This window comes from Trachemys scripta, chromosome 1 (assembly GCF_013100865.1).
Source record: "Trachemys scripta elegans isolate TJP31775 chromosome 1, CAS_Tse_1.0, whole genome shotgun sequence".
Classification (NCBI taxonomy): domain Eukaryota; kingdom Metazoa; phylum Chordata; order Testudines; family Emydidae; genus Trachemys; species Trachemys scripta.
The window spans coordinates 190726477-190750063 of record NC_048298.1 but is presented as its reverse complement, the minus strand read 5'-3'; the positions used below and the strand labels follow the sequence as shown (position 1 = coordinate 190750063).

Here is a 23587-nt window from a genome sequence, read left to right as displayed (position 1 = left end):
TCATCATTATTTATACTTTAAATCAGACTTCAAAATCTACATTGCTGGCAGTTATATGTTGGAGGTACTTAACTAGCACTGATTAGAAGTAAAAGAGAAAAAAAGTATTTTGTCAAATAGGTTCATTTTATTGGGCCTTAGTTATTATTTAACTAAGCTGGCTGATGAACTGCAGATTCAACTTTTCATGAAGACCAACTGCCGTGTTCACATCAACTCATACTGAGTCCATCAGGCTGAGGGTAAAAGATGGATCTTACAGGCCTTTGTTATAGATAATGACTGTGGTCCAGATTATTTGGGGAATGCAGGAGGGCAGCGGTGGCATACCCTTACTAGCGTATTTCACCATATCAATGTATGAAAATTAAGGAGATATTGGGGTTACTACCTTCTGAGAAGTTAAGGTAGGAATTAGAGAAATACTTTCAAAGCACTGTGCAGGTTTTAAGCTAGGCAACTAAAAGAGTACAAAATGCTTTGAAAATGTACCTTTTAGCTGCTATAAAATGTTTTAATAGAGCTGAAGTTACTGGATGCAGTCTGAGTCCTTTTCTGTATCTTCTACCCTGGTTAAGCTTTTATGGGATTTCCTTTTTACAAAACCCCTCACTAAAAACTACTCTTGTCATCATTTAGAGTATATACACTATTTCACTGTCCTATTCGGTAATGTAACTGCTTAGAACTTTAAAGTCACTTTCTCACTTCCTTTGGGCCTAATTATGCGAGGGAAACTCCCATTGTATGGGAATTTAACCTGTGACACTAAAGGTAGAACTGGGACATTTTTCCTTTGGACAGTTCGGATCTGGCCTGTCATACCCTTTACATTAGCAAGGATTTGCAGGACTGAATCCTTTATGAATCTCTCTTCATCACTGGTTTCTTGTGATTTTTAACCCTCAGACCTTCTGACAATCTTCCCGATCAGTTATCTAAACTTGGTGCTCAAGGTAGACAGTCCAACATTGTCCTGTCTGTGCGTAAAGATTTCTGTAGTTTTTGAAATGCCTTTTTTTTTTAAATCTTGTGAAAATTATATATCTATCTGCTCTTTAGAGAACTATTACCAAATAGCAACCTCAATTCAAATATTTAACCCTCACCCCCACTTCCCCGATTGTTTTACAATCGCTTTCAGGCAATAAGAAGAAAATGTTTTATGTAAACAAACTGTTTAAGGCAGCACCAGCACCCGAGGGCACAATCTTTAGAATATTATGCTACAGGAGTTGGAACAGAGGGTTTATTTAAAATGAACTTATCGAAAATGTAGTAAATGGACTAGCTGCAGTTATTTAACTGATACAGGCTTGAAGGAGCATTCCCTTGGGTCAGTCATTAATTTCAGGCCATTGACACTACTTTCTACTGGATGAAGTTTAAGAAACATCTGAATTTGGCAAATCATTTTGGAACAAATAAGGTACAAGCACTTGGAAACTGGTGTCCGCTCTACAAAGACAAAGGTAATATAAGATTAAGTTAGTATGTATTGATAGGTTTAGCTATGGCACTCATATCACTGTGGTATCTGAGCATGTCATAAATGTTAATGAATTCATTCCTGTAACACATCTGTGAGGAAGCAAACTTTTATTAGCCCCATTTTACAAATGGGGGAAAAATACCCAAAGAGACTTAGTGACCTGCTCAAGGTCACACAAGAAGTTTGACAGAGCCAGGTTCTGAACCCAGATCTCCTGAGTCCAAGTCTGGTGCATTGTATGCTAGCTTTTCAGGAAGTCTGAAGACTATGAAGTCCTTAAGGCAAAAGTCTTGTATTTTATTAAGAATAACTAAAGTATAACTGTATGGCGGGGGTATATAAAATGCTTACATACTGTGCCCCTGGTGACTTTTTTTTAATTCATTGTAAATCTCTGCTCTTCAGCTGATCAGCACACATGATTCTCTGTTTTCAAGGACTGAATATTATTGTACGACTCTTTCAGAATGCCTGGGAATGCTAATTGGCTGATGATGCAGTGTAGTTGGTCCAATAAAAGATATTACCTCACCCACTTTGTGTCTCCAATTGGCTGATGAGGAAGTTAGTTGTCCTGTTAATGGAATATCCTCTTTAAAAAGAAAACATTCTACATGAATAGAAAACCCAGATTTCAAAGTGAGCCTGAGCTTCCCACCACCCAAGGATTGATGGAATAAGGTGGTTTTGGTCTTTGTAAGAAATAGAAGTAAATGAGGAGGAAGTGTGTAAATCGTTATGCTCTTGGAGACCAAAACGCTGGGTGAAAATCATCTACTCTCTTTGGTACATGTAATTCACCATAGCTTGTCTAGTCTTCTAGAGAAATAGAGGCCAAGAGCAGTTAGTCCATTATACTTTCTCTTCATCAAGAGAGAGAACTAAATAAAAATTAGTACTTTATAGCAAACTGCAAAGTAGCTTAAAAATGAAGCTTATCAATATGTGCTAAAGAGGCATCTTTTCTTTACTATGCCTAACTGTGTTGCAGTATCTAACTATATAGTGCCTACATAATTAATAGCTTTATTCTGATGCTTGACTAAAGTCAGATCATTTTAGGAGTCTTTTTCCAATTTCAATACAGATTCTGTTCCTTTTACAGAGGGGAGAATATCTGCTTAGACCCATGAAGACCTGACTGTATTTGAACTTGTACTTGCTGTCCAAATTGACATGAAGGACATTTTACTCTGCCTGCACCATGCACTAGTTGTGGGCCATCGCTTCAGCATGATTAGAATCTGTGTTTTCTTTGGTGCCCAACTCTCGCATGGGCAATGGGAAGTAGTTCTTATTGTGTTCTCAATGCCTATGTGCTGGATAAAGGTGTGCCACTCTTGTTCTGTAGTTGGGATGTTTGTGACTCAGCCAATCCAGCCTTGTCTAATATGATGGGCAAAGTGACAAAACTAATGAAATCAAATTGAGATCCAGTCTTCAAGGGGAAATGTCTGGTACAGTTGTGAATTAGCATTACGCTACAAAATACCCTAGATACACTGCTTGCTCCAGCCCCCTAATCATTTTTGTTGCTCTCCGCTGGACTCTTTCCAATTTTTCCACATCCTTCTTGTAATGTGGGGCCCAAAACTGGACACAGTACTCCAGGTGAGGCCTCACCAATGTCGAATAGAGGGGAACGATCATGTCCCTCGATCTGCTGGCAATGCCCCTACTTATACAGCCCAAAATGCCATTAGCCTTCTTGGCAACAAGGCCCACTGACTCATATCAAGCTTCTCGTCCACTGTAACCCCTAGGTCCTTTTCTGCAGAACTGCTGCCTAGCCACTCGGTCCCTAGTCTGTAACAGTGAATGGGATTCTTCCATCCTAAGTGCAGGACTCTGCACTTGTCCTTGTTGAACTTTCCTGGCTTCTGCACTACCCCGGTGAAGTGGGCTAGCGAAAGGATCTGAGTCCTTGCTCCCACTTCCTTTACGCAGAGGCCTCCCGGCTCTTGAGGACTCCCCTTCCACTCTCCTGTCTGGCAGAGTCCTTGTAACCCCGACAAGGCTGGGTCCAGGATTCCTGGGGGGCTTGACCTCCAACCCTGCTGTGGTCACCCAGGATGGGGCTAGGGTGTCCCCACTCCGCGGTACTCTTTCTGTACTGGGCACCTTCCCGACCCACTGATCATTTAATACAATTTAAAGCAAATACAAGTTGTTTAATTAACAATTAATTTAAAAAAAGAATAAGGAAAAATGGGAAAGGTTAAAGGAAAACACATCACCCTACTCTGTGGCAGGGAACATCACAAACAGTGTCTCTGGAACGTCAGGGCAGTTCACAGTCTGTTTCTTGTAGGTCCCAGGCCTCCTTCTCAGGCCCTGGCTGTGCTGCAGAGACGCTGTGGGTTGGACACTTGCTCTGGTGGTGGTCGCACGCTCTCAGGCTCTAGGTGGCAGGACCCTTTTTTCTAGCATTGCCCCTGCCCTGACAGGGTTACAATCCCCCTCTAAGTCTGGCCTGCAAAGCCTCTTGACTGAGGCGTCTCCCCTGTGCTGGGCCCACTGCCCAGGGTCTCCCTCACTCTCCCCAGCTGCTCACCACTTTGCCTCAGCGCTGCTTCTGCTGCTCTGCCTTCAGCTCCCTGGGCTGCTTCTCTGGCCCCTCTGGCTCTGGTTGCTGCAGCTCTGTTCCCAGGGCAGCTCTGCTCTCTCTGGGCTGTGCTCTGGCTTTGGGGTTGCAGCTCTGCTCCCAGCAGCTCAGCTCGGGCCCCTGCTCTCTCCTTAGCTCGGCCCCACTCTGTCTGACCCAGGTAATTCCAGTTCACATGAAGGATGGGACCCCCCCCTGGCCTCCTGACTCCCTGATTAGCCTGCCCGCCCTGTCAATCGGGCTGATCTGGAGCATTGGCCTCTCCCCATTGTTCCTGGGGACTGTCAGTCTCAGGCTCCTGATTTCTCATCGACCCTTCCCCTTTTAGTGCTGGGAGCTAGCCAACCAAAACACCCCCACTGAATGTTAGTAAGGGGGCAACAGTCCCCTTACACATAGCATTTCAACTTGTCTGTGGTGGGCTGGGGGTAGAGAGGCTACTAGAACCCAGAGGCCCCTTGTGGCTTTAGGTATGACTGTACTGCCTGAACAGGTTGCTATATTTAGTAAAGAATAGAACTGGAATAACCCAATGCTTTTGGCAATATTGCTATGGTTGCAAATCCTGACTTGCAAAACCTTTCCTGCTCCATTGTTGGTCTCTGTTGTACATACTGGGATTAGAATGATACAATCGAAGTTTTGGTCTAGTTCATTCTGTATTTTAGTTTCTTGTTCCAGAGCACAGTAATACATATATTGAAGTTGGGAGAACATTTTGTAATGTTTTATTGTGAGCCAAGAGAAAATGTGTCCTTCATCCATTGGCCAATATATAGTACTGTGTATCATTACGCTTTCAGCACCACTCCCAAGATCAAATCTGTTTTAGGGTCCACTTTCCTATGTTTTCTTCATGAGTTGATATCAGATAATAGTACAAGCTAACAGAATATTATTTGTTATATTTTATAGCAACTCCAGGCTTTTAAGAGTATTAGAACATTTTTTAGAAGGTTTTAGGGCCCAGTTTATAGAGGTTTTAAAAAAGGAAATCCTATTACTACAGTGCCATGTCAACATTTTAATGGGCCAGACTGGGCTAAGTTTCTAGTCAAATTGGATGGAAAATATAGTCCTGTTTGGAAAGTGCCTCTGTGTGTAGGACCGTCCTCATGTGACGTATGTGCTCCCCTCACCATTTTAGGGCCTGATCCAACTCCAATTGAAGTGAATGAGTCTTTCCATTGACCTCAGAGGCAGTTGGATGAGGCTTACATCAAGGAAAGGAAGGTCCTGTTTGTGACACAAGTAAAGCTGGTATGTAATAAAGTTATGAATACAAAAGGAGCTGCTATGTAAGAATATGGATATGTAACCTAGTTATTGAAAGAGGATGCATAACTTTTATATCGGGGTAGTGGAATGTTGTTACACACTGTAATACTTGGATTCAATATGGGCTGTGGGAAGCACAAACAGGAAAGCAACTCAGTAGCTTCCCAGATAATACCATCTAGATATCACCCTAGAAAGACCAGGGGCCAAGCTGTTAGTTTTAAGACTCCTATGTCCTCTGTCTCCAGTGAGTTGCAAACCTTGTTTTTCTAGAGCCAGAACTACCTGATTAAAGGGCTCCAAACAATTAAAGTGTCTTGTAACCTCCTTCACAAGAATCTTGTTAGCAGATGTCTAGGGAGACAGGCTGAGGGGAGGAGTCTAGAGGAACTCGGCCTCCCCATTTCCAGGGAATGGTGAGCCTTACGGAAAATATAGAAATGCATACAGTCTGTTTTTTTTATTTAAGATATATTTTCAGTTGATACACAGGGGAGTACAAGCAAGTACCCAGTCTGAGTGGGAGAATCACATGATTCCACCCTGAGTAAATAGCCTGAGATCTGTGGGGTCAGAGGTGCAGTTTGCCTGGTTACTCTGATGTTACCCTTTACAAATCCCTTTAAAATAAGGGGAAGGGAGATAATGTGGCTGTCCTTGAGCCTACAGTCATTCACTAAGCATAGGGACTCAGAGTGCTCTGAAAACAATGTTGCCAAGAAGGATTCTATTGTGCTGTTTTCTATATGCTGCTAATGCACATGTGATTATGCACTTGACTGTGCTGTATGTGGTGATTGAACTTGGGATTTCTGTGGCTTTTTTTTTTTTTTTTTTTTTCAAACTACAGGGTCTGAATAGCAGTGTGCCCCAAAGTGCTGCTCTGTAACTCCCCCATGTGGACACTCTGAGCACAAACTAAACGGCTCCTAGTTTGTGCTAACATTGTCCTCTTCACTGCGCCTTTTGTGTATGCCCTAGTGTCCAAAAGTTACTAAGTGTCATACAGACAAATCAAGTTGCATAAGATCCTGAAGGTCTCACAGTCTGAGTAGAGACATGGTAGATGAGGGAAGACAAAGTGTAGGAAGGAGTCATGAAGAACAAGGTACCAGATGAAATCTTGGGTTAGCTTAGTGATGCTTCAGACATCTTGGTGGTGTTGGGGTATTGTTATCAGTGTGTAGCTGGGGAAAATTTAGACATTAATAAGACTTCTTGGGGAGGGGCAATTCACCCCTGTAATAGTGAGATTAAATAATGCTTATTTAATTTTGTTTCCTACTTATCACCTCTCACCTTACCTCCAGCTCATGCCCCATTTTTTCTAACCGATATCTCCCTCATCTTTGTTGCAGCAGAACATTTATAAATATCTTATGCCCATAAAAACAAGCTATTGCTGCTCCAGTTTCCTCAGACCCCAGTGAAGTCTCTCCTTTAGGCAAATGGAAAAGACTTCAAAAGAGGCAGCAGGAGATGAAGAATTGCTGAGGTGTCTGTGGTTCAAAGTGGCTGTGGGGAAGGGAACTATGGCCCTGCACCCAAAAGTGATGTAGTCTGGTGTTTGTGTGTGTGTGCGGAGGGGGGGGGGAGAGAGGCTGGAGGAGGCATGCAGATCCAAACTTACCCTCCCTGCCATTCTTCTCTCCTAGTTTCTTTTGTTGAAATATTTCCCTCGCAGGGATAGGATCTACTTTGAGAAAAAGATCTTGTGTACCCTTTTTAAAAGTCATATAATCTCTAAAAACAACAAGGGGGTATAATAGAACTACATAAGGTTTGGGGTGATATTGAACTGATCTTGACACATAGGGAAGTGTCTGTATCCACTGGTTACATTAAGGTAGGACCAATGACTTAGCCTCCAGGTATATGCAGAAAAAGAGTATACAGCAAATTAATGTAAACCTGACTAATCATTACAACTGGTCCAATATTTTAAACCAATTCCCATTTTTTCCCTCAAATTAATGGCATCATAATATTGATTTTTGAATACTGGAAAACTGCTGTGCATTTTTGAATCCTGAAAGTTTAATCAACTTTAGCTTAGTATTGGAATTACACTACCCTTCACTTGTTATGATATAATTGTAAGAGTTTGTCATCCAATCAGGATGCAGAAACAACTTCCTGTTTCTAACTCAAGAAAGTTAAGTCCAAAGCAGACTGCAAAGAGTTTCAAAAGGAGCTCACAAAACTGGGTGACTGGCCAACAAAATGTCAGATGAAATTCAGTGTTGATAAATGCAAAGTAATGCACATTGAAAAACATCATCCCACCTATATATATATAAAATGGTGGGGTCTAAATTAGCTGTTACCACTCAAGAAAGAGATCAGGAGTCGTCATGGATAGTTCTCTGAAAACATCCACTCAATGTGCAGCAGCAGTCAAAAAAACAAAAACTACACAATGCACAGTCAACCTGTGGAACTCTTTGCCAGAGGATGTTGTGAAGGCCAAGACTATAATAGGGTTAAAAAAAGAACTAGATAAGTTAATGGATAGGGCCCTACCAAATTCATGGCCATGAAAAACATGTAACAGATTGTGAAATCTGGTCTTTTGTGTGCTTTTACCCTGTACTATGCAGATTTCATGGGGGTGACCAGCGTTTCTCAAACTGGGGGTCCTGACCCAAAAGGGAGTTGCAGGGGGGTCGCAAGGTTATTTTAGGGGGGTTGCAGTATTGCTACCCTTACTTCTGTGCTGCCTTCAGAGCTGCGTGGCCGCAGAGTGGCAGCTGCTGTCCGGGAGCCCAGCTCTGAAGGCAGTGTCCTGCCAGCAGCAGCGCAGAAGTAAATGTGGCAATACCGTACCATGCCATTACTTCTGCGCTGCAGCTGGCGGCGGCTCTGCCTTTAGAGCTGGGCTCCCGGCCACAGCTGCCACTCTGCGGCTGCCCAGCTCTGACAGCAGTGCCACAGAAGTAAGGGTAGCAGTACTACACCCCCTGCCTACAATTACCTTGTGACCCTCCCTCCCCTCAACTCCTTTTTGGATCAGGACTCCTACAGTTATAACACCATGACATTTCAGATTTAAATATCTGAAATAATGAAATTTACAATTTTTTAAATCCTCTGATCGTGAAATTGACCAAAATGGAGCAGGAATTTGGTAGGGCCCTATTCACAGAGGATAGATCCATCAATGGCTACTAGCCAGGATGGGCAGGGATGGTATCCCTAGTCTCCGTTTGCCAGAGAATGGACAACAGGGAATGGATCACTTGGCGATTACCTGTTCTGTTCATTCCCTCTGAAGAACCTGGCATTGGCCACTGTCAGAAGACAGGATACTGGGCTAGTGGACCATTGGTTTGACCCAGTATGGCCGTTCTTATCTTCTTATGTAGATGTCTAATTGCACACCACGAACAAGGAATATTTAAACTGAAGCAGTTCACAGGCAATTCAGAGGCTGAAAACTCAAGTCAACAAATACATAGAAATAATTAATGTTTGAGAAATTGAGATCATTTTGTAATTCAAAATTAAAAGGGGCTAACTAATATTTTTATTTGTTTGACTAGGCCACAGAGTGCTGCTCCGTAGATGTTCCTCTTCCTCCTCTCTATCACTTTTAAATCTTCTGGGGGAGACACAAAGTACCTTTTGGACTATTCTCTTGCCTCTGAGTGATTATTCATGACCGTCAAACCACTTTCTTCAAGTCCGCTCATTTCTTTATTCTTACCCTAAAATAACAAATAGGCCTCACCTGAGCTTTCCACTGCAAGAGGCAAGAATAGCGCATTGAAAACAAGCTAACAAATAAAAGTCAAGTGTCCTATTAAAACTTCTTTTGTATTTTAAAAAGGAAATGACCAATCCCCCCCCCCAAAAAAAATTAGACTGCTATCGCACAGCTTAAAACATTAACTTTTCAATTACAAAATGAATAAGCAATGAAGTATCTGTCCTACTTGCATTTCTATCAGTCAAGACATTACTGGACACAAAATTGAAGGCATGCATTTATACCACAAACAAATGATACCTTCCTAACTAATTAGAGGTTTCCGTGCCTTTCACCCATGGTATTTGTCATTTAGTATCTGTGTTCATGTCCCTGCCATGCACTATACCAAACAACCCCACTTTTCACACTTCCAGAGATGCAACTCATTTGTGGGTTCCACTTTTTATTTTATGGTTTGACCTGAGGATCTTTTATTTTAATTGAGGAAGCCTGCTTTGATTTTAATATAAAATGCTATCCTGTGAGACTGGCAATGTAAAAATGTGCGCTTTTTGTTGACTTGTAGTAATCTTTATCTATGGAAAAAACAATTGCCTACTTAATTATCCTCATTAGAGGTTTTGAGGCTGCTTCGGATGAATACACCCTTGGAATAATAAATTGAGAGTAGGCACACGGAATAAGAGTAGCAATTTGGAAATGCACAGTCTGGTTTTGTTCCTTTTGAACACACTGTAATTTTATACTTCTCCGCCCGAAAATACTAATAGCCTGACTAACATTACAGAATACACTACATGGGAAGTAGTTCTACAACTATGGAATGTATTCCATGGAAAGAAATTGTTTGTTTTTTTGAGAGGCACCGGTTACATAAGACACATTAAAACAATATGTAAGCTAACAAAACTTATTTGCACATATTGTGTTCCATATTGCCCCTTGATCATTCCATTGCACGTTACTGCAATAGTAATGCACTACAGGATTGCTTGAATTTCGTGGAATAGTACGGCCAAGAATTGCTTTGTATTTGAATTGTACTTTTATTAGAGTGTAAACTGACTCTGAATATTTAAAGTATTTGGGTGCTACAGTGATGCCGGAGAATAACTAGAATTTTCTTGTACAATAAATGTAAATTATGACAGATGCAGTTCACTAACTGACACTGTGCCAGAACATTAAAGCAATAAACGTCTAATTTCAGTATGGAATTTGACATAAAACAAACTTAATATCTATCATACTAGCACTATACAGGGAATAAGTCATAATGGCGAATGGGCAAACAGTCATAACACCAATACATGTGGATTCCCTCTAGAAAATTGCCCCGACAACTTAATCCATTATCATGATTAAATCTTACAACTCTCCCCTCATTACCCTCTGATGATATAGTGTATCAAGATGGCGGAGAGGTGCGTATTAGGTACAAAAGGGATTCGAGTTGGTAGCTGACTTGTTCGGGATCTGTATCATGACCTGAAAGAGGAAGCAAGTAGCATATTAATGGAATTTACAGACTGTAACCTGGGTGTACAGACCCTTTGAAATTTAAGGGAAAACCTCTTGGGCTAGTATTACTCCAATCCAGGTTTGCCTGTGGCATTAGGGGACACTGTCACCGAGAGAGAAGTCATCTGGATTTCATTGAGAAGCTGAAGCTGCTGATGCTGGCTTTACAGCCCTCGTTTGGAGTCCCATGGATAGGATGGGCTGAAACTCCACTCTCCACCACAATGATGAGAGGTCCTGGTGGATTCTACCAGTTTCCTTCTCAGAACTTGAAGAGCAGGGCAGGCTGGGATATGTAGTCCAAAATAGCAGCCATATTACTAGTCCTAGCTTCTGATATAACAAGATAGGGAAATAAGGGAAGTATGTAATCAGTATCCTTTATAGGATACCTGGAGGTAGCCAGGCTGTAGTTCTTCTTTTAAGGTTCAGGACAAGTAAACACACTATTGAAAATGGACTGGAAAAAATACTGTATAAAACAATGCTACAGTAACAGGGAGATGAAGTTGATGTTTATCTGGCTCCTTTTTTATATTTAACTTTTCAGCTTTCTGATTCATGGTATTTCAGTTAGTTTAATCTGTTTAAATTGGTATGAGACCCCGGAGAACAGAACTTACTGGTAAAGCTGGGCAGAAAAATAGCTTTTCCCAGCTTTTGCCTGCTTTTACTTGCAAAATTTTTCAAGATACTGAAAAATTTCTTTCCCAAATTGGGCTTGAAAAATTGAAATCTCAAATTTCCACAAACCAAAAATCCCCCAAATTTTGTATTTGGGTCAATCTAAACATTTTGTTTCAATTTCAACCACTTTATTATTATTTTTTTTTATTTCAGCTACCTTAAATTTCTGAACAGTCAAAACTTTGAAACTTTTTCTCAATTGGTTTCAAGTTGAAAAATTTGTGAAAACCAACCCAATGAAAAGTTTAAATTTTGACATATTGGCACTTTCGGACAAAAATATGTTTAGTTGAAAAATATTTGACCAACACTATTTAATTATGTTTTGTTCAGGAAAACCATTCAGAGCCACTTATGGAGAGATTGGAGAAACTTGTTCTGTTACTTAGAGCAGGGGATGAGTTAGTGTTTTTTGCCAGAAGATAGGAAGTATTTAGTAAATCCTTTCCTCTAGTAAAACTATCTATTTACCTGTCTGATTAGAACAAATTCTGAAAGTTTCTTTTTGGGGAAAGAGAACCTTATTTTTTTTGTCTTCTTTGAATTCTTACAAGAAAGCAGCGTTGGGCAAGGAGATTGAAGTGGCTTGTAGCAAGTAAATGTTTTTTTCTGTTCATCTCTTGCTTTGCTTCCAGTTAGACTTAAAATTGTTGTTCTATAGGGTATTGGTTTTATTGGTGCTTCCATATTAATTTATATATTGATGTACTATTTTAATATCCACATTGTCGGTTCATTGTTAATTATATATTTTTAATCTCATGATTGTTTGTGCAATTGACTTCATTTTTTGTTTTCTGTATTTGAAATATTTTGTGTTTGATTTATCACTCTCCTTATCTCTCATTATTATGCTTCAATGCACCCAATCTTTCCTTCATTCTTAGTGCCATTCAGAGAGTTCTTTGAGGTCCCACTTCTAACTTGCTGTCATTCAATGCCATTTTTCTTTTCCCCTACTTTCCGCAACATTCCTGAGTGTCTGCCTTATTTCTGTCCTAGTTTTGTTCTTTGTATGATCCCCATTTACCTTCTCACCCCCAAATACAGAGGACCAAATTCTTCCCTCAGGTATAATCCAATTCCCGCTGACTTAAAAGGAGCTGTGTATGCTTCTAAGGTCAGAATTTGGCCTTCATTCATTCATTCATTTTCTTCTTCCTCTAATACAAATATTAAATATCTATTGCAATTCCACATTCGCTGGTCACTGGGGCAAGTCACTAGAGGGAGACATGACCACAGCCAGTGTATTCTATACCATGCTTCTCTGACTTCCTTCTTCTGGCTGAAGCTACTCTATTAGGTCTCTTTGAATAGTCCTGGTAATCATGATTATTTTTACTTGTCCATTCAATTTTTTTTTTTTTTTTTTTTTTTTTTACCAAGGTGTGGGTAGTGCTTTTGGGGAGAGGAAGGAATGTTTGACTACATTTAGATTGTTTACCTAATCTATCTTTCTTGTATACTATGCCCACTACAGTGATATCCAAGCGCCTTGAAAAATTCTTACAATGGACAAAAGGAGATCTCTGCAACTTTCTCTTTCCTTTCCATAGTTGTCTTAAAACAGTGCCATTTACTGTGTATAAATTAGTCATTGACCCAGGGATATGAACTTGAGTCTTCCCCTATCAAGTGAGTGCCCTAACCACCAGACTGTAGAGTCAGTATCGCTTACTCTCTCTGGCCCGATGACTATTCAAATATTGTTACAAAGTACAACAGCTTCAATCAGAGACACTGAGAGTGATGTACCCCCTAGCTCAGTGGTTAGGACACACTCCTGCAATATGGGAGATCCAAAGTTTAAATTCCTGCTCCACATCAGGCAGGAAGGAGGGGAGATTGAATGTAGGTCTCCCATATCCCAGGTGATCGCTCTAGCCATTGGGCTGAAGGCTGTATGGGAGATCCCACTCCCCACACAATTTGTGAATCTCTCCCTTCCTTCATTTCCCTTGCTTTTATTTTAAAAATGCCCAGAGACTTAACGTTTTGTTAATCTAAAATGAAATTTTTGTCAACTTTTTTGATTTGCTGAAATTTTTTAATATTAGGAAACCAAACTGACTTTAACTGCCAATGAACCAAAAATCAGTTGTTTGCCCAGGTCTAGCTCTGTTGTAAACTCTCATGGCCACCCAATTTCTAGCTATTGCTCTGGGTGCCACTTCTTTTAATGCCAGTAACGTTCTCTTTTCTTTGCCAGTTTTTAAGGAAAGTGAGTATTTCTTCTGAGTCTTCTCTATGATTAAACTATTTCTTTTGTCCAGCTTAAATTTTAATAATTTAAGTTTTGTGCATCTTAAATATTAAAAATGAAGGGATTTTTGTGCAGGTGCTGGGGTGCGGAATTGGAATAGGTATAGATTATTTCAATATAATCCCTATATATTTGTACTCTTCTTGGCCCAAGCACTTAGCCAAAATTCAGGGTCCTGCAGGTTGTTTCCAACAGGAAGACAAATTGATGCTGGAGTCAGGTATTTCTTTGCTGCAATCTTGTTTATTTACAAAGAATATACACCCAGTCCTGTTTCCCAGAACAAAGCAAAAATAGCAGATGACTTCTTAACTCACAACTGCAAGCCTCTCTCAGTCAGCACTTTAACCCAAAGCACTCGCTCTTAGCTTTTTCTCAAGGTCACACTACAAGTGCTTGTCCGGCTGTGTCTGAGGCTTCTTTTCGCAAATCAATCAGTCCCCTGCATTTGCGTTCACCTGTAGTGAAATTCCTCCATGCACATAGTTTAGATTTCTGAGTGACCTTACATGCACTGTGACCTTAATTTTGGCTGGTGGCTCCTATTGCTTCACTTGTCGCTAAACAAAAGGGCATATAATTGTTCCCCTTTTAGCCTGAATGGAGGGCAGCTGTTATGCCCACCACCTTTAACAACGTTGCACTCGATATATAGGATTAGACCCCATCAATCTATTTGGAAACTAAATTTAGTACGGAGTGGGGGCTGCCTACTTAATTAGTGATGCACTACACCAGAGGTGGGCAAACTACATCCCATAGGCCACATCTGGCCTGCGGGACCATCCTGCCCAGCCCTTGTGCTCCTGGCCAGGGAGGCTAGCTCCTGGCCCCTCCCCTGGCTTCCAAGCTCTGAGGGTCCTGGCTTAGCTGTGGCTCCAACGGCTCCTGTGCTTCCACCTCCCTGTCAGCCCTACTGAACTGATGGGGAGCCGAGAGCCAAGAAGTCCTGGGAGTCAAGCCTGAGCCAGAAGCCTCAGACCATGGGCTCTCAGGAAGTCAATTTTCTTTAGAAATTTTCTAAACAAACTTTTCAATTATTTCTAAACAGCTTTTTGTTCTGAAAGAATTGAAATGTTTTCAGAATTTTGGATTTTCCCACGAAATGGAAATTCTACCTTTTGACCAGCTCTACCATATATGTCCAGTGTTACTCCATGCACCTGATGTTCTACTGCACCATTGCTTCAAATTCTGCTGCCACACATCTGCTGCAGTGCAGAACAGCCCAAAGGGTTTAATTACATCACTTATCTACTCTACACTGACTTTATTTTATGATAAAATATGATACATGGGGCCATCTTTACCTCTGAACTTGTCCTTGATTCATATGTCTTATGATGTCTAAATAAATATTTAATGCCAGATTGGATTCATCAAAGGGAAAATGGGAAAATATTTTTGTGTTTTAAGAAGTTTTATTAATTTAGGTCTGAATTCTTCCTTACATAATCAATCGTAAGGATAGGATTTGGCCCTTAATGTATAAAATGAAGGCAACATAAATTATATGCTGATAAATAATCACTAACTGAGTAATGAAATATTTTTTCAATAGAACTAGTATTAGATTTCAATAGCTTTACAAATTTGATGCACACAGAAATTGTACTATTTAAATATTTGTGTATGCATAGTCTGTCATTTATAAATATTGAAATTCAACTATTACTAGAACTGTTGCTTATCTATTTCTGATATTTTGATTGTTGTAATTTCCTTTTACGTTCCAACGCTAAATTAGTTGAAGAATGTGTTGTATGACTCCTTACCCAAACTGACAAAGGAGTGTTACTCTCTACACAAACCTGCAATGGTCAAATCTCATGAAATGCAGTTAAAATAATGTGTAGAAGGTTGAATACTTGTCCAAATCTTTTCAGGCTCCCTCTTCAATTTCTTGTTTACTCTCCTTTCTTTTTCATGATTTTACAATGACCCTCAGAACTTTCTCCATCCTTAGAAACATGCTGTGGGCTCACGGCTCTAGGCATCTGTTCCTCCCTCCCTGCAGTATTTTTATATAGGCTCTAGACCACTCACTTGCCTCTTCATTATTTTACAGTAGAAGGAAATTAGGTCTACAATTCATCTATTGTAGAAGAAACTATGAGAGTTAGAATGGAATTTGAAGAGCAAATAGACAAGAACATAAAAACAAAGAAATTTTAGTGTATTCAGTGGAACATGAAAGACAGCATATTTAAAACTGATAAAAGGAAATATACAACTCAGTTAGCCTCAATTAAATTATGTGGCAATGAGTTTCATGGAGTTGGACAATAATAGGATTCAAAAAGGGGTTGGACAATATATGGATAACATGAATATTTGAGTGGTCATAGCAAGAATAAAAAAAAGTAATGAACAGTTGTGGAGGGGATGGATCTATATCCCCATGATTCAGAACATAAACCAATAATTAACAAGGGTTAGGGGGAAACTTTACCTGGGGCAGATTATCCCAGAACTGCTCCCTGCAGGGTTTCTTTCATCTTCCCCAACACATACTGATCACTGTTGGAGACAGGATGTTATACTACAGCTAGATGGACCTCTCCACTGGCCTGAATCGCTATGGTAATTCCTATGTCTAGCGCTCTCTCACAGTCACTATGACTCCCCCTGCAGACACTGAATGACCTCACCTTCCTTTTGCCTTTGGTTCCACTGTATAATCAGCAGTTATAGCAGCCCCTATTGTGTCCCACCTAGTATGGTGTGAGCTCTGGAGCAAGAGACACCCGTAGACACCAGCAATATGGATCAAGCAGAACAATTATTAGACTGGCTGGCCTTGTCAGAAGACCTTCAAATACAGAGTACATGTAAGGACATGGGACTCATGATTCATTAGAGAGCTGTGGGAAGCGAGTGGCTTTCAGGCTGGGAGATAGGATAATTACTGGACTATACTTATCAAAATGTGTGGCTATTAGACCCAGTCTAACCTGTAAACAGGTTTTGGTTTAGGGGAGAAAGTTAAAGTCCAGTCTGGATTCATATCACCTCCAGGGCCCTGCAACTTGCTCCACATAGGCAGACCTCCTGAAACTCTTCAGTGGATGTTTTTGTCAGTGCTGGGGTCTGCCCACACAGAACAATTTGCAGGAGCAGGGCCTTTACTTGTATCTATAGCATGTTGGGCTCTATGCTGGGAAATGTGGATTAATTTCTTCAAATCAGCTTTAGATCCAGTTTTTAAAATAAATAAAGAAGTTTGTTTTCTGAAAAGTTTATGGGTTCATTCCAACATCTGTCTTATCTTCTTATCCTTTGCTTGTATTCATACGCTTTCCTATTTCAAGCTTTCATGTCTTTGTTTTCACCCTTAACCTGACTGCTTTCATCAGTTACCCCCTTCTCCTCTGTCCAGTGCCATCAGGTATGGTCTCACTGTTGCTCTCCTGACTAAGCCCCCATATTTTCTATTTTAATATTTAACAAATGTTAAGGTACAACAACATATAATTATATTTCCCCCCTTGTCTTAGTTTCAGTTAATTTTTGGTACCTCATCTGTTCTGTTGTTCAGCAAATTATTTTTTTCTATGAAGCATAGTAGAGAGAGCTTTTTAATGAAAGATACTGCACATTATCCCATTCTGGATTTTTTTTTCTGCAGTATGTATCCAAACAGCTTATCCCTTGTGCTCAGCAACAAAATACATTTGGATCTTCTATTTGTGTGTGTATATTATATCATTACAATTACTTTCCAGGGATTCTTTTTGATATGTGCATGTGGCTTCCATTAAGATGAATATGTACTAGATGCTACTTTAAAGTGAAGCATTATTCTGTAGGCAGATGGATGAAAAGTTAGTCAGGAGTATTGAAAGTTGCTATAGGGGATACCATGCAACTGGAATATGTGATATTTTCTTAAAGGTATATTATAGCATCTAGTATGCATCCAGTTCACTTGCATAGCATTTTGATTTAAATTGTGCATGGAAAAGTTAGGCTCTATGTAAGGCACCAAACTTAATGTCTGATAATCTTCTCTATTTTATGACACTGACCATTTGTATATACCTCTTCATCCTAAATCAGAAAGCCTACTGGTTATACCTGACCGTCTGTTGAGATGCATATTAAGAGCTAGCGATTGTACAGTATATGTATTACTGTGTCTCTTCTTTGGAGATGAATATTAAAATATGTTAAACAATATTTCAGTTCTAATTATAGAGAATAGCTCTTATAGTTAAATGAACAATGGTGACTTCCACTTTTTTTTTCATTCTCTATCCTGTTACAATCAGTTTTATTCCCTACTTTAAAATGTGGCTATAATTAGAAATCTGACTATATAGAAATGGCACCATTTTCTTCCTGTATGTATTCAGTTCATATCTGTTTGCTTTACTACAAAAAAATAAATCAAGTTTTGACTATGGCTGAACCAACCTTGAAGGATCTGTTTCATGTGTGTTACTCTGAACCAGCACCTGTAATATCTGTTTGCCTGGGCTGGCTGTAAGCCATCCCCTGTCAGTCTGCTTGAAGATTCAGATTCCTAAACCTACAAGATCCTTTCAACCTGTCTCCTGAGATTTCCCCAGAAATCCCTCTCCACTTAGCTTTGCTGTCTTTTAGGTGGACAATCTGCTTTTCCTGATACCTAAGGGGTCTAGAGGATCTCTCCCATTGAGGTCTTCTGGGGGTACCAGACCAATCCTCATCTTTCTTTGTGGGGGTCACCATGAAGGGTCACTTGTTCCAACCCATTATGGTCTTCAAAGAGGTATCAGGAAACAACTTATTCCTTCATTATCACCCACCCCCTTAGTGGGCAGGAGAAGTAAGGAAACCCGCCCTCTTACACAGCCAACCACCATAAGATTGAGCAGCAGAAGTAGATAGCACCCTGTAAAGATTAGCTTTGTGGTTGCTAGGGGTTCTTTATACCCAACACAAGATAATACATTTTGCAGATAAAGGTTAGTATTGAACTCTCTGGCAGATGTTTAATCTGGCCTGATACACAATAGATACCTTTTTAAAACTTGGCAGTTACCCTGGATAACTTTACTTTAATGTTTATAGAATTCAAGCTGTAGTGATGTGCAAATGCAGATAACAATGCAACCTTACCTATTTGTCTAAGGTAGAACTGGCTAGTTTTTAGCGTAACTACTATATGTATATTAAATGCAAAAATATATAATGCACTGGTATGGTTGTACAGTTAAAAAAAAATCCCAGTTTCTAGAAATGTAGAAGTAAAGCTTTCCACTGCCATGTTCTCAAACACAGAACAGTAGGGAGATGCTGTTGTATTAGAGGTCTTATACTTTGGATGAAACAGAGTGAGGTTCCTTCTGCTTATTTCTGGCTTTCTGGGTAAAAGGTAAATGATCTCCAGGCTTTCCTTCTTAAAAGAATAGGGGGATAACTTCCTGTTCTGGCCAATATTTACCCTCTCAGTATAACAAGATCTATTGTCCAAGGCCAGTGGGGAGCTATTGCTGAGCAAACTATAGTTGACATGTTAGCCTTAAACAGTCTCTCTCCTAAACATATTCAACTCTTTTTACTAGCGCTGGTCAAATAATTTTTTTCTACACATTTCTTGTTATTTTTTAAGAAACTGTGATTTTTGTTTTCATTAGTTGCTCGGTTCTTCTCATTACATTGTTTGATATACCTCAGAGATGAAAAATACATAAAAGCAAATTCTGTTTATAAATGCTAACAGCCTTTGCCAGACAGCAAATTGTAGTTACTGAAAGTTTCACTGAAGTAAATTACTGCTAGTATTTGACTGGTCTTAGCAAGAATACTGGATCAACAATGGGAAAGGTGATCTAATTTGCTTCTTTCCAGACTAATGGTAATCTTGCTGGGGAGTAACTCTTTTGCTTTGTGTTTTGAGATCCATAGCATTTTGGTTGTTTTATTCTGACAAACACAGAAACAAATTATCCTATCCTATATTAGGATCCAGTTGCTCTAGTTACCTCCATCAACTGTCATAACAGTTCAAAATTGATTGTGATGTATGTGTTTTACAAAAAGAAATTACTTAAGGAGCAGAAAAGTCCTGAGCATCACTATCCTACTACTAAGTTGTAGGTGTAAAATTGTGATATGTGCAGTAATATTTTCTTAGCTGTTAAATACATATTTGTCTGTTTTTATCTTGCAGTTTTCAGTGAAGATCTACATGCCAGCCTGTATTTTGTCAATGCATCTTTGCAAGAGGTAGTGTTTGCTAGCACCACGGGGACACTGGTGCCCTGTCCTGCAGCAGGGATCCCTCCTGTGACACTCAGATGGTACCTAGCAACGGGCGAGGAGATCTATGATGTCCCAGGGATCCGCCACGTCCACCCCAATGGCACTCTCCAAATTTTCCCCTTCCCTCCTTCAAGCTTTAATAACCTAATCCATGATAACACTTACTATTGCACAGCTGAAAATCCTTCAGGGAAAATCAGAAGTCAGGATGTTCACATTAAGGCCGGTAAGTATGGTTCTTTACGTTATAACTTCAAGTTGGGTAAGGGGGAGACCATGTGTTTCTGGCTAAAAGTGGTAGTCATTGTGAACTGGAGCAAAGACTGTGGGTCTAGAAGAGCAAGCTCTAGAGTTCTTAATAAAATCAACGGAAACAATATTGGCTTAGCCTATTTTTATGAAAGAGAAGTTAAAAGTCCATCAATAAAATGAGTTTCTGAAAGATGCCAAGATTCCCAGCTGAACAGTTAGAGATGAGCCATTCATCAGAATCTATTTACTCTTCAAAGCGTTGGGGATGGGGGAAATGGGGACTCGCCCTGCACTGTTTTTTTTTGGGGGGGGGGGGGGCTGGAAAATGGCTGACAGATCAAATTTTTGCATAACGAAATCTTCCTCTTATTTTGCCTGTCTTTAGTTATGATCTGGTTTTGTGACTCAACAGAGATGAACATGTGTATTGATATATAATAATAAAATGGTATTGTAAATATATAGGAATAGCTTTCTGTTTAACTTAACTTTATGCAAAGGATTTTTTGTATTGTGGGCATAGCAGTTTGTCAACTATTTTCTGAGTTGTCTGAATAGAAAGGGGTGGCCTCTATAAAGGGAGAATTGATTTTAAATGTAATTAGACTCAAGTCTATTACCGCTATTCTACTAGTGCACAGAATTCTGAAACCTGGTATCTAGACATTTTAATTAATCAAAATTTTAATTAAAAAAAATTCTAGGGACAGATCCTCAGTGGATAGAAATTGTCAAAAAGCACCAGTAACTTCAGTTTACACCAGCTTAAATCAGCATAATTTATACCATCTGAGGATCTGTCCCCTAGAGGATCTGCAATCCAGTAGCTATATTAAAGAAATTGCAAACCATGCACAAATATGGCGCTTTGGGGGTATAGCTCTTCTTATGATTCTCTGTTTGCAAACAAGGAAAAGCCAGACCGTGAAGTGCATTATGCCAGTTAATAGTTTCTATTTCCAGACTTTTAGTCTTACTAATGCTAAATATGACTTCAAAGACATGCAAAGTGATAATTTAGAAGATACAAAGAAAAACTGACATCTCCAAGAAATTCATGAAATGCACTATCCAAAACATACAGTCTACAAAAATACATTCATTTTCTGTGTAAAATATACTTTTTTTTTAATTTATTGAATCTGTAGACAAGAGATTTGATCTTTTTAGGGAGAGAAGATGTCATATTAGCTTTTCTGTGGATTTGCCAATGCATCTCAGTCTTTACTTCCTTGCAGTTCTTTCCTTGAGCTTCTTTTAAGCAGAAACGCTATAGTGTTGGGTGGTTTCCTCATAAAATTTTGCATGCTAATGATGTTTAAAGACTCAAATATTCATTGCTTATTCTTTTGTGGATACACTAATGTGACTGCCTAAAGAAGACTGTATCTTGAAACCTTGCTAACTAAGGCTCTGATCAAGCAATGAGGTCCATGCAGCTGCAGGGACCTATGAAGCAGCTGAAAATGTGTGCATACCTCCATTGTACTCCCAAACATGTACCGGTATATAGATGTATATAAGAAGTAATTATGCAAATAGGTACTTGAATGTGAAAGCCATTTTCCTGTTCCCTCTGTGGCTCATGGGATCACCAAGACACCACCTTAGAATCTAAGGATAGTCTATGGCACAAAAGACAGCAATTTTGCTAATAAACAAACATCAATAGCATAAGCAAAGGAAAGAAGGGAATAACTATAGCCTTTGCAAAGTGTGCCTTCAGCTTCTGCCCAGCCATATTCCACCCTTTCTCCCCACTACAGTTATCCATCCAGATAAACAGCCAAGCCCATCTGGGCCTGCATACAGGGCTTGGATCACAAATCCCCCCTCCTCCTCACCAACAAATATCAAGAGCATTAGAGCTGCCATTGAGCCAGATACCAGGCTATCTCCATTGTTCAGTCTCAGGGATATGCCCAATCCCACAATTCTGGGAGATATATACCCCTCCCTGCGATCCCTACAGAAACTGGATAATGTATTTGCAATGTATAGGAATTGGGTGATATCCCCATAAATAGTTTTGGAGCCCTCTAGTGGGCCTCCCTATTTTTTATTGCAGGAGCCATCAGAACCCTGCCAGAGTAGCAGTGTGTACAGATAGCAAGGCCTTGTATATTTGTATATAGTTAGTAAACACGGTTATTTGGAACCCAGCTACCAATGCAGCCTCTGCGTATTATGTTACGAAGAGAGCAAAGAGATGACAAAATGTAACTTCTGGCAAAGACTACACAGTCCCCCAGAAGTTCTGACACAAAATGCTGGATCATATGGAAGCCTGAACATGATTCTGGCTTGGCCACAGCAGAAAAGAGAACGCTGCGATAAGTCAACATAAAACCTCTCTCTATTTGGTAATTAAATGCAGTATCCTGAGGAAAGGACCAACGACTGGGCCTAAGCCTTACCCCACCGCAGGTAGAGAGAAACCCTGCTGCAAGCAGGATGAAAGCTGGAATGGCCTTTTGCTCCCCCCTAGTGCCTCATAAAGTGGGTGCAGTGCCCTCCTTCCCAGCCAATCAGAGGATTTCTTAGAGCTAGACATGTGACTAATGGAATAGCCTAACACAAAGCTAGTTCCTGTTTGGTCAGGAGAGGCAATGAGTCCCTGGCATCCATCCTAGGAAATCCCTGGAAGAAAACTTAGCCTGTCCAGCAGCTACCCTGTGGATTTTTGTGGATGGTGGAGGTGCTCAAAGGGATGGTTGAGCTGAAATTTGTTTGGCTTTGCATGTAATGTAGATAAATGCTCTGGGCCAGATCCTTAGCAGGGGGGAAATGGAGGTAGGTCCATCTTGCTTTCAAGTTGGTTTTTTCCCCCAAGCAACTGTGAAAGCTAGAGACTTTTTTTTTCCCATGAAAGATGAGTCTCATGCAATCAAATGACTCTGGGATCTGGGGCTTTCAGAAAAACAGCAAAAATCACAAGGCTCATGATAAAATCATGAGGCTTAGCAACATTGTGAATGCATTAAACAAAGAAGTTAGTGCATGTACACAAACAAGAACTGTCTCATGCTGTTTGGAACTGAATAATTACTTGTGATCTACCTCAACCTCCTTAGATATTGCAAATTCCAAAGATTAATAGTTTGGTTTGGAAATCTGATGAACGTGTGCCCTCTCCCTTCCCATATGCCAAAATGTCAAGGTCCAGATACTGTAAATCTCCCCAGCAAAGGATTGAGGAAATGAGATTAGTTCTGCCTCTGTCAAGTTTCACTGATTTACAGGTGTTTGTGTACATTTGCTTCTTGGAAAAATTGCCCTGGAAGTGGCTTTTTTAATGACATGACAGGTTTTTGTAACTGTACAAGTAGTTCAGAAAAAATGTGAACCACCTTGCACTATCCCTGTTCATAATATTGTGTCATGATACCTTCTCAAAATAGCCCATGCTCTGTGAGCTATCCCTGGAGCATTAGTGGTAGGGGACAGTTAGCCACATAAAGAAGGAGATCCTTGTGCTTTGTGAGCCCTTCACTGGAGTATGGAAAGAAGATGGTAGCTGGCTTC

General features: G+C 40.1%; 1 protein-coding gene across 3 annotated transcripts in view; it reads left to right on the top strand.

Annotated features, from left to right (window-relative positions):
• The window catches only part of DSCAM (DS cell adhesion molecule), a 613017-nt gene that overhangs the window by 72512 nt on the left and 516918 nt on the right, over nt 1–23587 (top strand). For all 3 annotated transcript variants that reach the window (XM_034753123.1, XM_034753134.1, XM_034753142.1), the window contains exon 2: nt 19719–20036. In XM_034753123.1, coding sequence (XP_034609014.1) covers nt 19719–20036 — 318 coding nt within the window. The remainder of the gene's footprint in view (nt 1–19718; nt 20037–23587) is intronic.